The sequence below is a fragment of the Vigna unguiculata genome, chromosome 9 (genome assembly GCF_004118075.2).
Source record: "Vigna unguiculata cultivar IT97K-499-35 chromosome 9, ASM411807v1, whole genome shotgun sequence".
Lineage (NCBI taxonomy): Eukaryota > Viridiplantae > Streptophyta > Magnoliopsida > Fabales > Fabaceae > Vigna > Vigna unguiculata.
In genome coordinates, this window is record NC_040287.1 from 40,577,470 (window position 1) to 40,595,530 (window position 18,061).

At 30.9% G+C, this 18,061-nt stretch overlaps 1 protein-coding gene across 1 annotated transcript; it reads right to left on the reverse strand.

Annotated features, from left to right (window-relative positions):
- Positions 1–14,834: 14,834 nt before the first annotated feature.
- LOC114196244 (cyclin-D3-3-like) lies at positions 14,835–16,822 on the reverse strand. Its single transcript, XM_028086827.1, has 4 exons — positions 16,160–16,822; positions 15,812–16,013; positions 15,533–15,663; positions 14,835–15,451 (listed from the first exon to the last, which is right to left on the reverse strand). The coding sequence occupies exons 1-4, from the start codon at positions 16,688–16,690 to the stop codon at positions 15,197–15,199; spliced, it is 1,119 nt and encodes a 372-aa protein (XP_027942628.1). The 5' UTR covers positions 16,691–16,822; the 3' UTR covers positions 14,835–15,196.
- Between the last annotated feature and the right edge of the window lie 1,239 nt (positions 16,823–18,061).

The following is an 18,061-nucleotide window of genomic DNA, read 5'->3' on the forward strand; positions in this document are numbered from 1 at the left end:
GCATTTTTAAGACCAAAAGGCATCACATGCCATTCGTATAATCCTTCAGAACAGGAGAAGGCTGTCCATTTTATAGATTCTGGTTTCATTTTTACTTGATGGAATCCACTTTTGAGATCAAATTTTGAAAACCATTTTGCATTTTGGATACGATTTATAAGAATTTCTTTAGATGGAATTGTATATCCATCTTCAACTGTATTATCGTTTAAACATTTATAATTGTAAACCATTCTAGATTTACCTCTTTTTTGTTCAGAAGATTTATTTACTATGAAAGCAGGACTCCTGTGAGGACTTTCACTTGGAGCTATTACTTTTAGTTTCAGAAGGTGGTCAATATGCATTCGACATTCTTCCTGTTCCCAATTATTGAACTGTATATCTTTAGTTTTTATAATTAAATCAGGGTTGATTATGTTTAGTTTACAAGTAACAGGATCACGATCCCAAAATTTGGTGGGATCTTCTCCTATTATGCTAGTTTTATTTAACCTATCCAGAATCTGTTGGATATTATCAAAAGTGATTTTTTTTAGATATTTTTATGGATGAAAAAGAGTCCATAATGTCATCTGGACAGTAATCTATGGATTCTAAATCTTCTTTCATACAATCACATTTTTCTGAGGATTTAGTGTTTGTACATGAACATTCATCAGAGGATGGTTTTGTATAGCTGTCTCCACTAATTATGGGTGACATTTGTGTTTTATCACTGATAATGACATAATCCTTGTTTATAGTGATAGTTCTATTATGGCCTAAAATAAAATCTAAACCAATAATCATGCTTTGTTTTGAAGGGACTAAATTTTCTACATGCATGGTTTTAAGATGTATTTTTTGACCAAATAGGTCACAATTTGTACTGAATTAAAGAGAAATATTGTTTATTTCTTCGTCGTTTATCATTACTACTCCAGACATAGTTCTTGTTTTTTGTATATGTTTACTTTTAGTAATCATATATGAAGGTACTTTTGTTTTGCAGACGACTGTCTCAGAACATCCTGTGTCTAAGAGGGCCTGTATAATTTCTTCTTTAGCAGGGTTTTTATTTTGTTTTGGAAAATTTAATTTTACTAACACTTTAACAGATATTAGTTGTTTTTCATTGCAAACTAATGGGATACATTCTGTGGTTCCCATCATGTTATTTTGTATGTTTTTTGAGATGATACTTGTTCCAGAATCTTGGATTATTTGTTCTAGACGAAGAATTTTTTCTTCAAGGTTATTTATTCTGGTTTCTAAGATTGAAGTCCTAGTATCAATTATGTTTTTATCTTTTATGTTTTCTTTTTGTTCTAAAAATTTTGGTATTTCTTGTATTTTTAGATGTGTTGTAATACATTTTATACAAAAAATTTTGTAGCATAAAGGACAATGAGCCCTTTGTGATTTATGAAAATATCTATCACAATACTGGCAGGGAATAGATGTTGATCCTGAAAAGTATTGTAATGTATGAGGACATATATTTGTTTCAGTTATATTCATTAGATAATATCCAGAATCATCTAATATTTCGCCCAATTCATTATATTTTTCATTTAATTCGAAATTGTATTCTTTAGGGTAGATTTGAATAAATTCATTATTTGTAAAATCATTTATTAAGTCATAATTTTTGGGTTGTTTTTCCAGATTAATTTCATCATTGAATTCTGTTATACTAACTACTGATAATATTTCAGAGTCAGTAGATACATCTTCATCGATTGGAAGAAGATTTATGTGGCAAGATTTGATGAGCTCCGCTTCTTTTGTATAAAGATTTGCTATGTTTGGACAATCTCTTGAGAAATGTCCAGTTTGGCTACAAGCATAACATTTTAGTGTTTGTTTGTAATTTTTATTTTCTCTAAATTTTCTAACGTGCCTGTCAGGATTTAGAGTTGGTTTCCTAGAATTTGAGGATCTTATAGTATAAGTTTTTTTAGAATTAGTTGGTCTTTGTACTGTCGATTGAGACTTATAACTATAAGGTTGGCTATGTCTAGGTTTTCTTCTGGACATATATTTTTTAGTTTGATTGTATTGTTGTGGAGTGTATATTTGTTTACAAATTCCAGAATCAGAATTTTTTAATTGTTTTTGTATTGCAATATGTGTACAAGTGTCTTCCATTACTTTCATAATATGTTGTATTCTTATTGAGAGGTTATTTAACATAGGAGTTACCTCATCATTTTTCCAAGATTCTCTGATTTTCTGGCCTAATTTTCCTAGAAGTTTAAGAAACATTTTTTCTCCAACACTTATATCATGAAAACATCCGGCTATGGAGGCATACATGAGATAATCTTGTAAAAATTCTTTAATTTTTCCAAAATATGTTATAGATAACCTTTCTAGATGTCCTAAATAAATTTGTTGTCTGAGTGTATTCCCGTCATTTGCAGATTGAGAAGTGAGTAGTCTTTGTATTAGGGAGCAAAAATTATAAATGTTAGGACCTGGTTCGATCACTAATGTATTTAATTCTGTTGGGTAATTTTTTTTAAAAGATTCCCAACATGCTCTGGCTATATCGCCTAAGTAGGTTTCTCCTTTGGCAATCATGTCTTGTGAGGACTGAACTTCTTTTTCGTAATGGATACCATAATCACGGATTACAGTAGCAGTCCATTGTTCAATGTATGTTGGTAATAATTGAGGGTCAATTCCTCCTATGTTTAATAAAAGATTTGGCAATGGGAAATTTGGTTCTATTGGGAGCCTCTTTCCCTGTGTTGTATATTGATTATCTGTAAAAGTAACATTTGTTGGGGATTCTCTGGGTATGAATCCAGTAGAATAGCTTTGTGTACCAACATGTTCTAACTGATAACTGTTGGGGTTTACTGATCCTACACTTGTATTGACGAAACCTATTGTAGATAAAGGTTCTGATATTACTGAAGAGTTGTCTTCTTTGTCTAAGTACAGGCTATCAAGGAAGATATTTATGATATTGTCTGTTTCATCATAAATATCTTCAATATTTGTGTTTGTAGAGAGATCTAAAGATCCTTGTCTATACATGGCTATAATTGTTTGATGATGATTCCATTCTTCATCAGTCATTTCATCATTTTCATCTTCTTCGTATTGTATGATATTCATCATGGAAATGTGTTCGTTATCAGGAATGGCTGAAGTGCTATGCCTATTTTCAGCTAACCTATCTTGTTCTAAGTCAAGTCGTGGTATATTTGTATAATCTACAAAACTTAGACTAAGTCCTCTAGACCTGTTATGTAAAATGGCAGATGAAGGGGCTGTAATTGGATTATTTTCTTCTCTGGGTAAATGTGTTTGCCATAAATGTCCTTCATTTCTTCTTGTGAAGGCTTGAGCTGGTAAGAATTGTGTACCATAAGAGCTAATGGCTTCTTCTAATGGTCTAGTGTTTATTCTATACATAGAAGAAATATGGTTACTTATTCTTCCTATGAAGGTTATGTCTAAATGTAGATTTTCACCCATCCAATTGGGTCCAAAACCTATCGTTTGTACTTCTAGGTTTATATGATTTATAAAATCTTGTAGAGTTAATGTGAAATTTGGAGCAAGATAAATAAGGGAAAAGGGTTGATTTAGATCTACTTCTAAAATCCCTATTACACTTTGTGAATCATTATTCTGAAATCTTGAATCGTGTAGAACTATCAAAGCTCTAGCTCCAATCATATGTCTGGCTAAGGATCTGACTCCAATGGTAATTAACCCCATATGAACATATCTTCCTTGTTGGTTTTGTAATTGTCTTCCTGTTTGTGGAGATATTAGAGGGATTATCTCATAGGTGTTGTCAGGGAGATGAAAATCTTCTATTCTTCTATATCGATAAAGGCTTGTTCGTTCAGAACTTAGCCACCCTATGTTGTATAATTGTCTAGGGTTTAGAGAATCTATCCTTGAGTTAGATCCTATATCTGTATTTTGTTGTATATCTACTAAATCTTCTAATCTTCTAATGTTAGTAGTTCTTTGCCTATTTAAGAATCTATCTAAGATTCCTGGATGTTGTATTAGATTTTGGCTTCTAGTATGATGTTCTCTTAATCTTCTGGGGGTTCCGGGGAACCTTTGTGTGCTACTATTCATATTAATATTATCAGTTTGTGTTTGTGTAGCCGTATTGGGTTGTGTCATCATTATAAACTATCATCATTGTTTGTGGGAGGTGCTGCGTTGGTACTTGCAGCTTTTGAATCTTTTTTAGTTGTGACTTTGATAAATTTCTGTGAATTTTTAGAAGTTGTTTTTGTATTAGTGTATGTTCCTAAAGATAGTTTAGATACTTGCTTTATAAGGCCATCTATGTCTTTGGACAAGTTCGTCCCTTTAGTAGAATCAATTAGATGATTCAATTTTCTAGAAACTTCTTCTAGAAGAGCTATTATAGTATTATTTTGTCCTATAATAACTGTGTGTACAGGGTCTACTTCTGAAGTAGGTTTTTTATAACCTACAGGAGGAGAGTTTGTGATTTTTTCAACCGCAGTTAGGGCTGATTTGTAGTCAGTGCGTAAGAATGGCTGTATGTTATCCATTAAAGAAAATTTTAAACAGATAAACAATAAGGCAGTGTAGTGGCAGGAAAACAATAGAAAGTAGGCAAAGTGGAAAAGCAGTAGTAGGAGATAAAAAGCAGGAATCTACGGAATACACTGTAGAGTAATACTTATAAAAGAATATAAATAATCATAAGGCTCAAAAACTCTTCTTCTTTTTTTTTTTAAAAAACATATTAACAAGAAAATATGTATGTAAAGAGTGTCGCAATATGCAAAGTATTCCTCAACCCTCAGAAGCAGATCAGATGGGACTTATGGCTCTGTTGGCTCTTCTGACTGTAATCTGCCCGATCTACAAAGGGTATCCTAGCGAATACAAGCCACTTCAATCACATAAATATTCAAAAGGTATCCAAGGATTTCTCGCTCTGATACCATATGAAAGAAGAGAAAAAAAAAGGTGAGTACAGAGAAAATAAACAGAAAGATAAAACAAAAACATAAAAATGTACACAATGATTCTTCTTGGATGAAAGTTTGTTTTGCTTTGGGCATACTTAGAAAGGAAGGTGAAGTTGGTTTGTGTAATATAAGAAATAACAAAATTCATATTTGAGTAGCGCAGTAAATGGAACATAGTCACTTTCCAAAGTTGGTTGGTGTGTGTGTGTCATGCTTGGTCCAAATAGCTCATGAAAACAAACTAGGAAAGTTACAGAGCTAAGCTACACTTATTTGTAAAACTAATCGATCAAATGAAAATACAAATCATCCCTAATTAATAAACTAAATAAAAAAGAAAATATGATCTAATATAATCTAACCCCACTCTATATTTCATCTACCTATTTTATGTGGTGTCAATTTGATGCTTCTTTCGTAAGAATGTGACCTTAGAATATAGTTCTCACTGCACATTTTCCACGTTATGTGAAGCCCATGTGAAACACCCCGAGTATTATTTTCCACTTACTATTATCATTATGAATAAATGAGTTGAAGGTTTTCACTTGCTGTTTATGGTATGGTTTTCACCTTCTTCTTTTCTTTTTCCCAACACGTATCGTAAGTTGAAAATTTTATTGAAGATACCAATAAGTATTATACGTAGAAATCTTTCCTTCTAGAAATTCAAATCTTAATTGGCTACATGATTGTAAGTATATATAGCATCATTTATTTGGTAATTCTTGGTGTTAACCAACCAACCAATTTGTAACTTTGGGAGCTCATAAATTGTACATAATTGTCTTCAAAAATGGTTTTATTATTGTATCAGCCCTAGCTAGCTAGAGTACGAATCCTCCACATTGCTTACATGAGCCTCATATTCAACTTAAATTTTGAGCAAATTACTTAGAATCTTGGTGCCTCCATCTTTCAAGTCTTTTGATAGAGATACAAATATACTAAATAATAGAATACTTACAACTTCACCTTCAAATTTTTTTTTCGAATTTAATATTTATTGTTAGATGTTCTGAAAAAAAAATTATAGATATAAGTGAAACTCATAAAAAATTGACAATATTTTTAATTAAAAATCTTTAGACAATGATTTTGTGAGTTTATTTCCTCTCATTAAACTTTTTCACTTTTATTTAATATATAACTTGAACTCACACTTAAATTCTTTTATATTATGAAATAATTTCTAACTTTTAGCATAAAGTTTTATTCTATTTTAAGTGAATATTATCATGTTATATGTTTTTAAGTTTTTAGGCAAATGAAAGAAATCTTGACTTTCTTCATTTTTGATTTAAAATTCAATTTTTTTTTATAACTTTAAAAAAATCAATTTATTACATTATATTTAAATTAAAAAATATTTTTTATTTAAAACTGATGGTGTATATTACATAACTCCGAAGATATTTTATATAAGATCAAGTTCTTAAACCTAAAAATTCTAGCGATAACCCCAATAGATATGTTTGCAGTAGTACAATGGAGAGTTTAATTTTTGTCTCAGAAACGTATGACATGTGTGGTTGTTGTAAATTCATGCTAAACGAAAATATTTTTGTTCTGTTAATTTTAAATTTGAAGGAAAAGTAGTTGAATAGGAATAGTGTGTAGTAAGCTAAGAAGAATAGGAATAAATTAGTAACGTGAAACTCGCACCTTAACAGAGTTAGGCAGTGTCAATTGATGGAACATTGACATTGAGTTATGCATTTCAACGAAAGCAACCATTGAAAACGAAGATGTTTTACGTTGAAGTTGACAAGGTACGAAAGGAAAAGAACGTGAACGGTAATGCAATTTCTATACGATCACATATTTTTTCTGAAACTTTATTACTTTGTTTTTTAAGTTCCATCAAAATATAAAAATTGATTCTATTTAATAATTTTGTCAAGAAATCATTTTTTATTTGCTTTGCACCTCTCAGACTTTTCTTGCCGTTTAATGCCCAATAAAACTGATTCTGAGGGGAACTTCCGCGTATGCTGAAATCTCTTTTCATGTTTCAATGTCGCATCACTTTAATTTGATAAGAACCAAGTGTTGTTGCTTTGTTTGGTATTCCTTTGAATTTCCCTTTAGATCATTATTTTAGATAAATAAGACTAACATTCAAAATGTTTTACATGTTCCTTGTTCAAAGAACACCTATTGTTTATTTTTATCAACATTTATCTCAATCTCAACTATATTTCAAATACATCATTATATGTGATATAATAATAGCACACTATAATAATAATAACTTTAAACAATTATCAATTTTGGTGACAAATACTAACTGACCAATTTATAAATCAAGAATTATTGATAATTAAAATAGTTTTAAAATATATATAATTAGTCTTTAAATTGGTCAATAACATTAATTACTAAAATTTTAACTATCAAATAAATTGATTTTTAAATTTGTCTCAAATTAGAAAATTAATCTCTAATTAAAAAATTAGTCTTAGATCTCTATATTTTTTTTTCTAAAATTGATTATTATTTAAAAAAAATTTGTAATAATATTTATTTATATACATTATTACATGAAAATGATTTACAAACTTGTGAAAAAAAAGTTACATTATTAACACAATTCAATTAGGATGGCAAAAGAGACCCGCCCCCATTTTTAAAAACATTATTAAACACATTTTATATTATTTTTAAATTTTATTTCTATTTAATAAAAATAAATTAATGAACCATTTATTCCGCTCCGTCTCCAACCCACCAATTTTACAGGATCAGTAAGATAAGTCAAAAGGATATTAAAAATGAGTTTAAAATGTGTTTAATGCTTATTGATTTTATAAAAGGAACTTCTTTTAAGGAATAATAAAAGTTTCTGAACTGTCCCTTATATAGGGATGGTGAATATTATGTCAATAAATCTAAGTCTCGGGAATAAATATGTCAATTTTCAAAGTGATTTAGTAGTTTTTAAGGTAAATAAATCAAACAAACAAATAGTATTTTGTAAACAAATTTAACTCAAATTTACTTGATTTGTTAGAGCTTAACCTAATTAATAGTTTATATATATATATATATATATATATATATATATATATTAGAACTTAAATTCATAACAAATAAATATTTTATTTTATATAAATTGAAATTTGGATTTACAATAAATAATTTAAATTATGATATGCTAATTTTAACAATCCATTTAGGAAGCTGTGAAGATAACGAGAGAAAGACAGCCAGTATTTAATTGAGAGAGTGAGAATCTTGCTTTTTAGACTGTATTCTTCATTAATAAATTATGTGAATTAAAGATGGTAAATTGCCTTTTCAATTCAATTAATTAAAATATAAACATTAATTTAGATAAAACCAATTTTACATCCATTTTATACTAACTTCAAGTACCCGTGCTTTGATAAATTAATAAAATAGAAACATATTTATTTTAAAAGTTAGCTTGTGTATTGTATGGAATAATTTGTTTATATAATTAATTCACAACAATCATGATAATTTATTTAAATATTTCGATTTGTATTTACAATGAAGAATTCAAATTTTTATGAGGATATTTATTTTAAATTATAATATAAGATTGTTAACAAATATTTTAAAAGCTATTGCAATATAATTTAAATGTGAATAGATTGAGATAAACATACAGTCAATAAGATCAAATATAAATATAAGAATAGTAATTAAAGGAGGATTTTTCACTCATTACAGGTAGTGTACATCTATTACACACACAAACTTATATTACATCTCTTTTATTTAGCCGCAACTAATTAAAACTATTATTATCTCATGTACCTGGCCAAAGCTTATATTATAATTTAAATTACTCTTTTTTAATTTAAAATAATGTATTATAAATGTAATTATTGTATAATTTAAATATTTAAACTTATTTAGGTCTTACGATTTGAATTATGTAAAAACATTTATAATAATGTGGACTAAAATACTGTTAATTATTAAAAGCATACATAACCACCACCTTGAAATTATTTTCCCAACTCCAATCCGAAGCAGACCATGTTTATTGGGCTACGGTGGGCCTCAGTCCAACTCAATTGCACAATGCAATGTCCAGAACCAACTCAGTAAGGATTCATGCAAACAAGGACAAAATACCTCGGGCCCAGGTAATTAGTAGCATTAACAACAAAAGGCTCAGTTTCATCTCTGTTACTCATTTCATTAACTTTATTTATATACTTAATAATGTTTTGTTCTTATAATCTATAAAAGATTTATTTTAGTCTCTTACACTTCAAATTTGAGTGTTTTTCCTTAAAATTAATATTTTCTTTTTCATTTTAAAACATGATTTTAAATCTTCTTTTTACTTATTCAAAGCATGAAATCATTTTATCAATTTAAACCAAAAAAAGTTACAAATAAAGCTGTAATAGTAAATCCTACCTGTCATACTATCTCCAAGATGTATATAGTCCTTTTATTTTCAAATGTTTATTGAATCTCATAATTTGATGTGTTGAATAGGTTAAAAGAGAGTTCAAAATTGTATCCCACAAATAAAAGCAGTCACTGTTTCAAGAGACAACATCGATCCAATTAAACAAAGACTAATAAATAAATTCTTTAAAGAAATCAAAGGTGAAAATGAAAATTTAAGAAAAAATAAAATAAAATATAGGAAGTATATGTTTTTAACATTTTAGTATTTCATATTAATTTATAAATAACATGTGTTTAAAGATGTATGGGATTGCTGATTTGGCATTGTCTGTAAGTGCAGATTTTGAAAAGGAGGTGGGGTTGGAATATTGTGTGATAAATGTATTGGGAAAAGTGTGTGAAGGTTGAGAATGGGGTGACGAGGAGTGATGAGTGTGGTTTGAGATAGAGCCAAAGAGCAATGAATATTGATTCACATTTCTTCATCTTTCTCTGCAGAAAGATGTATAGAGAGTATAGTTAGTTGCTGGCAAAGGCCAATTTTTCATGATTATGGTGACGGTGGCCAAATTCATGGCTACGCCTGTGACGTTTTCGTTTTCAACAAGACAAAACTTTGTTTAGGAAATAGACAATGTCACTGACCCAACCTTGTCCTTGATGTTAACTCTTTAACTAGCACTCTCTCTTCACTCCTGCATGGATCTTTCTTAAATTCAACTCAATTTTTTCAAATATTTCATTCTCAAAACACTTCATCTAATAACGTTTCAAGATGTCCATAAATGATTTCAAATTATTTAAGTACTGTATAATGAATTCCAAATCATTCTGAGAAATTTCTCAATACAGCCTATAAATTAGGGTTTGATTGCTCAAGTCCTTCAAAAAAATTTAATTGAACCACAATTTCCTGATATATATTATGCAACTGTCACGGATTTTTTTTGCATTTCTGACATATGAAAGTGGGAGTGTGTACTACTTCTTTCTTAGAAGGTTATGGAAATATATTTTTATGTATGTTTTATTCCAAAAAAGAGTTACATATTAATTTATTGTTATGCTATGGGGTGGATAAGTTATACTTGCATAAGAATGAATGAAGGATGTTACTTCAGAACCTTCTTTATAACTTTCATTTTTTTTTTATTTAATTAATTTAAAGTTTAAAAAATATTCACACAAAAAAAAAACTTTTAAACATATTTACAAATAATTTTCAATCATATGAACCACATTGAACAAATATAAAATCCTGACTTAACAAATGTACCTTAAGTATACTTACAATTAATCTATCAAATCACGTAATATAAGCAACAAATGAATTAATAAAACAAATATATCCTTAATGTGTAATGACCAATTTTTTTCTGTTTTGGTGTCAAATTTTCTTTTTATATTCTTCTGTTCATTGTTCATAGATGTATCTACCGCTCATTTTCTAGTTTTGTATTTAAAAAAGAAAATTGCAAAGACTTAAACAAAAGGAGGGATTTGTCCGTTTGTTGTATGCAATTTGAAGAAAAATACAAAATTTTCTCATCACCCTATTAATTATGTTTTAAGGAATAGATTTAAAAGGGGACCATGTCTATTTAAATTAGTTTGTGTAAAATGGAAAATGAATGGATAAGCAGAGTGAAGCAGTTATTCATTGTAACTATATTTTATAACTCTCGTATATAAATTTATTGGTAACTAGATAAGGTATTGGTAGAAGAGATAAAGACAATAGGAAAAGATGGGAGATGTAGTTAATGCAGAAGTGTACTGAGTAGCCTGGTTGAGACAGTGACAGGAGGATGCAGCCCAAGCCCAGAAGCCCATTCCATTCCTATCCCGTGCCCCATGTGAAGGGGTCCTTCCTTCACCATTATAACACTCACGCACGGAATGTGTAGCTTCTGCTACCTTCTCAATCCCAATTGTCTCGCCCTTTCAATTCTCCTCCAAAACCACATTCTACAACTCCTACTATAACTATACAGGGCCCCCTCCTCTCTCATTTATAATAATCATATTTCACACACTTCTCAATTAAAACCATCTTCTACGATTCCTCGGATAAGATCAATTATTTCTCCCCACTTCAATCATATACAATTTACATTCTGTGTTTTAATGCATTCACGCGGTGAAATCCCAAATCCCAAATCCCGCACTTTTGACTGCACCATCCTATTTAAAGTGTGGGTCCAAATTCTGTGGACCCCTCTTTATCTTTCAGACAACAAATTCAAACACAGAACAAAAAAAATTGTGTGTGGAAAACAGTTGAATAAGTAGCAGAGTAGAATAGAACCGGCTATTTGCGTTTAGGTGTATGCACACCCTGTTTTACTAATGTTTAGATTCAAATTCATTTGGTCCAGTTTATTTAATGTGTTACACGGAATAATTAAATTTTAAAATATTGTGTGTTGTTATTTAATCAATACTTATCTTTATATTTTTATAAAAATTGTTTTACCTTTTAATTGTTTTGAAAGCTATCTACTACTTTTTCAATACCTCTCAGCTCTTGCCTTGTCCCATTACCATTAGAAAACGTGAGATACTGTCTGACCCAAAGTCAAACGTAATTTTTTGGTAATACTAAAATTTGTTGATCTACTTAAGATGACATATTTTAGATAGGTAAAAAAATTGTCTCTCATTCTGTCACTTCACTTCTACTGTCTAGTCTTTGAGTGATCAGTTAATAGTATCTTTTAGATCTATCTTTCTATCGTTTAATTAATCCAATCATACCTAATTTTGTTTACATATGTTATGGTTTGTTAATTTTTAAAAAATGTCTTAAGTGATTTTTAAACAAAAGTTTTTGCGTTCATGATATTGATAACTTTTATTATTAAATTTTAATATAAATATTAATACTTAATTTTAAATTTTGTAAGTTATTTTAAATATTAATATCAGTTAATGGTGTTAATATTTTTTTAGAATAAATCTAAGATATATTTTTAATAATTGGGACTCAATTGACACATTTTTAGAAAATAGATATCAAACTAACACATTCAAACAAAAATGAATATCATTGGACCGATTAAACCTAGTTCATAAATATTTTATTCTATTATTATTATTATTTTGGATTTTTTTTGTTTTATTAATTCATTTTTATAACTTTTCTGACTTTTACTAGCAAATTTTTAATTTCTAGACTTCCAATGTTAAAAATTTTCTCAGCTCCCTCTGTAGATTAGATAGGCGGGTGTACCTGCTATTAGAAACCAGGTTCAGTTCTCAAAGTTTAAAGAAACAAAAATGTTTAATGTCATAATTTTATCTTAAATGTTAAAAAAAATCTGCTTGAACTCAACTCTTACATGAAGTAGCAGATTTAGACAAATTGAATTATTTATGAAAAAAAAACCTTAGGATAATTAGTTATCTACAGAGAATTAATCTTCAACATAAACTGATGAATTATTGACACTATATTAATAAAAAGAAAAGGCTTGTAATAGCACTCCATTCACAGTAGGAGTAAAGAACTGCACAGGTCAAATGGTGTCACTGCTCCCTACCATCTCTTTGCCTATTTCAAACATTGAAATATACAAAAATAATTGAGTAAAAAAAGGTGTACTTAAATAAATTATACCAAGAAAGAAGCAACATGTTCCTCTTTTCACCAATAGTGTATACTATTTTATAGTTGTCTTTTTCTTCCTTTTTCTTTTTAATTGATATACACTTTACATCATTACAAAATAATTTATACAATTTTTCTATTTGATCTAGATATGGACGATATATAAATTCTTTTATTTTACATCAATTTTAATTGAATTGATGCAGTCTTAGATAACAATCACATATTACAAACTGTCCTCATCCAGATTTGAGTGAAGGGTGGAAGAAAGTGCTTGAAAGGGGAAAAAAAATACATTTTCGTTTATAACCATTAGAAACACATATCATGATGCAGTATCTACACATTATATGACTTCATTATTAAAAAAAAAAAAAAAAGATGTTGTCTTGTTAGTGGTAACATAATATATGAAATGTGGAAGCATTGGCGTGTTTGTCTTGGTGGAATTGAAAAGTTTTTGTTTCTTCTCAATGTCATTTCATGAACAACAACACTCAATCTCCCTTAAAAAAACTGAAAGCAGCACGTATATAGAGAAAGGGAATAAAGTCAAGCAATGGTCCCCTTTAATAAGGTAGGGAAAGCACATGCAGGGGCTTTCATGGCTGTCTTTGGCGTGCTATGAACAAGACAGAAACAAGATCCACTTCAAAAGAAAATTGTTAAACTCAAATCATTTCTTAATTAATCACATTTCATTATCTACTTAAATATCATGCTACTGTATTATTATTATTTTTTTAATTCAAGATGCTGCTCTGCTGCAACTAGCATACGTTATCTTTTACCACTGAATTGTAAAGGAATGCTGCAAAAGCTCTGTAGAAGTTATTACGAGGAGTTAATGCAGTAAAAATATCACACTTTTGTTCTTGAAAATATGTCACAGGCATGAGGGCTGAGATCTGAGAAAACAACTGTTTGTTTTGCCCTCATTTTGACTTGGTCTTGTTTTATTTTATTCGATCTGCGCGGTGCTTCCGAGAAAGGATCGATATCGAAGACGAATTTTGCACTTCAGAGCTTCAAAAATCGAAAATCCACTGCCATACCTACCAACAAACGCTTTCTTTTTTACGTAGGGAAAGTAAAAGATTATTGGCACGCCTTTTTTTTTTCCCTCTGGTTTCTTTTGCTTGTCAAAAAAATAAATGCACAATGGTAATTGACCTTTTTTCAGTTCAAGAAAAAAATAGACAAACAATAATTCATGCAAGTGCAACACTTCCCGCGGATGTCACAAACGTCTCTATAGTATCTTTGAAATTGATGTCGTGATGTTTAACCTAACCTAACTGAAATCCTATTTAAAATGTGAAGATGATTTGATTTTAGTTTTCAAGAACACAATTAAAGAAGATCCACGTCTATATATACAAGAAATGTTTTTTTTATTTAATAATGAGATTTTGGTTTGAATTGGGGAGCAGAAGAAGCACGAAGATACTGAAATACTAGAACGGGGAAGACAAGGGTCCGCTTTGGCTTTTTGCGATGACAAAAAGACAGAAGAAAAGGAGAAAATTTTGAAAATTGAGAAGAAATGAAGAAGCATGAAAAAACTAAAAAAGAAAGTGACAGAAACATAAAAGGATGGTGTTACAGCTGGATGGCTCATTGTATGATTACTTTTTACCATAATTGCTATACAAACGGAAACTGAACTCAACCCAAAGAGGTCAACACAACACCCCAACAACAAATAAATAATAATCACTCACTCCCTCATATATGCCTCTGGCCGACACTGTGTTTCTCCCTTCACAAGCAAAAACAAAATTTCATTCACCTAAATCTTTCAACAACTGCTTTTTTATTGCCGATTCCAATTCCTGGATTGAACATGAAATTAATAATTGTAATATCTCATCGCATTGAAAGGAAAAGATAATAGAATACATACACTTGTGTTGTATTTGTTGACATATATATACTATTAGTATATTATTAATTATATAAAATTGTTCTTCATAAAATGCCAACAATATCTGGTTGCAGAGTCCTAGAGGAAGAGGAAGGTCTAAATCTAATTCCATTAATAAATGAGGGATGAATGGAAGTAGTGCGAGGCAGAGATGGTTGGCAATTTAACTTGGTGGTCAAAAAGAGAAAGAGAAAGATACGCAGTTATTAAAGCAGGGAAAGACTATATATGTTTCCATTAGGAGTGAGAGAGAGGGTGGTTGAAATTAATGCCTGCCCACAACATTTTCCTTTATCGCTTTACTTCACTTCTACTCTTCTTCCACAAACCTTCCGCCGAACAACACACTGAACCAGAAGCAGAAGCAGCAGCAGCAGCAGCAGCTACTCCCCACGCCTCGTTCGAGCTATCACAGCTAAACGACATTTCCATCACGCCGTTTGGACTTCCCGGAACGCTTCCAAGCTTTCGTTTCATGCATTGCTTCCCCTGCTTCTCGTACCCTGACCACAATTCCAACACCTTCCCACACTCGTTCACCTTCTCCTGTACGCATACATTCCACATTTTTATTTCTCATTACTACCAACGTATAAATCAAACACAACAACAAAATCAATAACAAACCTTGTCGAATCCCAGAATACCCAAGAGTTGTCTCTGGTATTCGCCTTCTAGACAAGGCTCCACGCTTTTCACAACGTGTATCATCGTAGCACTTGCCAATTCAGACGGTAGATAACCCATTAACCTCCAATCTGCAATGTTGGAAAATAAAACTTAATTATAAACATAATCGAGACAGACAACTCACGTTACAAGTCTCTTAATTATGAACTTTTAGACATGAAAATTGTCTTTCAGCTTGCTTGCTGATTCAATGTTTCTTCTAAACCACGAAATTACCTCCGAGGACAGAAACAAGAACGCCTTCGCACTTCCTGAGGAAGTCCCAGCAGTGATGATCCTTCAATCCAAGTCTTCTTGTGATGTAATCAAGAAAGGAGAGAGGGGTTGGCGGGTTCATCTTCCATCCAAGGGTGGAAAGGACCAAAATCTCCATCCTTTTAATCGTTTTGGCTTCGAACAAGTATCTACCCTCTTCCACCTGCACAATTCAGAGAACAATCACAATCAAGACATGTACGAATAGCTAGAAAATATAACAAGTAAATGGAGGCAAGAAAATGTTAGAGAAGAACAAAAGAGTTTGTATTGTGTTGGTAATGTGAGAGAGTGGAGAAAGAAAGATACCTGAAGGTCTAGGAGAAGGGGGACTTGTGTCTCCTCCACTTTGGCAGCGAGGGAGAGACAAGCGACGGCGGCGAGATGTGTCATCCATGGCTTGGCATCCTGAAAGTGGATGGTGGAGAGGAAGCGGTCAAAGTAGTTGACGGCAAGAAGGGATGTGAGAGCAGAGAAGGAGTAGTGAGCGTTCACTCTGAGCATCCACTCCACGGCTTCTCTGTGAGCACACTGGAGCGCAGGGTTGGTTTGGAGGCAAGTGGTTAGAGGGTTGTGTTGTTCTTTCCCCAGCAGCGATGTCAACTCCTGTTCGTCACAAAACATGTCGCTTTCGAACAACACATGAGGGTAGTGAAGGGAGTTTATTAGGGTGCTTCTGCTACTGGTAGCGTTATTATTAGTAGTATTATTATTCTCTGCTTCGTCTAATTCATCTTCCCCAACATCTTCCTCCCAATGCTCTTCGGAGCAGTATAGGGTGTCGAGAAGGGATTTGAGGTTGGTGTCGTGCGCATGATGATGGTGGTGGTGATTAGCCATGTTGGATGAGGGAAGTTCTATAAGATGCAGAGAAGTGGAAGAGAAAGGAGGATTTCCTCCATTGTGTTTGAGAAAGAAAGAAAGAGAAGAGAAGAGAAGTGTGTGTGCGTGAGCACTGGCAGTGAGCAGTGACAATAAAGAAGAGCGTGTTATTGTTATTTATTCCCCAAACGGAAGCAGTATTATTTTTTTTTTTTGTTGGGAGCGTCTGGCGGTAGCTCCAGAGGCGGATGAAAGATGGGCCATGCACCACAATTACTCGACACGTGACAAATGTACCCTACAAATTAATGGATCCCTCTTCTCCCTCTTTCATCCCTTCGTCCTAAACATCGTGTTGTGTTATGTTATGTTGTGTGTTACTATTACTGGTTACCAATTTATTTATAGAATGTTTAAACCGTAGTAGAGGTACACTGTACAATTCAATCAGAACTAACAGTACTTTTTTACTTCTAATGCCCATCCATAGCTGACACCCCCTCTTCTAAACATCCATCTTAGTCTCATATAAAAACAAAATAACCATAGTAAAAATAAAAAATAAAAACCCTAATTTACAACACAGTTTTCTGTTTCGCATATCAGAAACAAATCAGTTAAATAAAAAATTATCAATTCGTCTATTACTTCATAAAAAAAATTTAAGTAATTTATATATCATTTTCTCTTCCATCCTCTATGCCGCAGATGCAACTTGCATCAGAGAAATTTTTCCTTTCCGTGTTTTTCATCTCTAGGCAAGTGATTCAATTGGCGTTTGAACGTTATTTTAATCCTTTTTAATAAGATGAGAGATAATTGTTTTTTAATATATGATCAATTGAAAATGCAAAAACATATTGCTTAATTAATGGAACATGTTTTACATTAAAATATAAAAACATTTTTAATTGTTTAATTTTTAAAATAACTCAAGTTTTGGTTTGCTTGCATTGAAATTTTTTAATTAACCTGCTAATATCTCATTATATTTAGCGTTTACTTTCATGTAACTATACTTTTAAATTACTTAACATTTTATATTTTTTATAATAACATTGGTATGAAATAGTTATTATAAAAAATTTATATCACTAATGATTTCAAACTTTAAAGTACTTTGTCACAAGAAGACAACGACTGACGTTGATAAATTATATTTTACATTTATGTTGCTGATACAAAAATTTACATTTAATTTTATTATAATAATTCATTAAGTGTTAATTTAATATTAGAGAAAAAAGTAAATTGAAAGTTATCAGAAGAGGAACAACGAAAAACCAAATACATTACAGAGCAAAACTAAAGTTATGATATTGGATTTGGAAAATGATTTTAGACCGAACGATTGAATGTATTTGAGGTAACGAAGAAGAGATCGTGAAG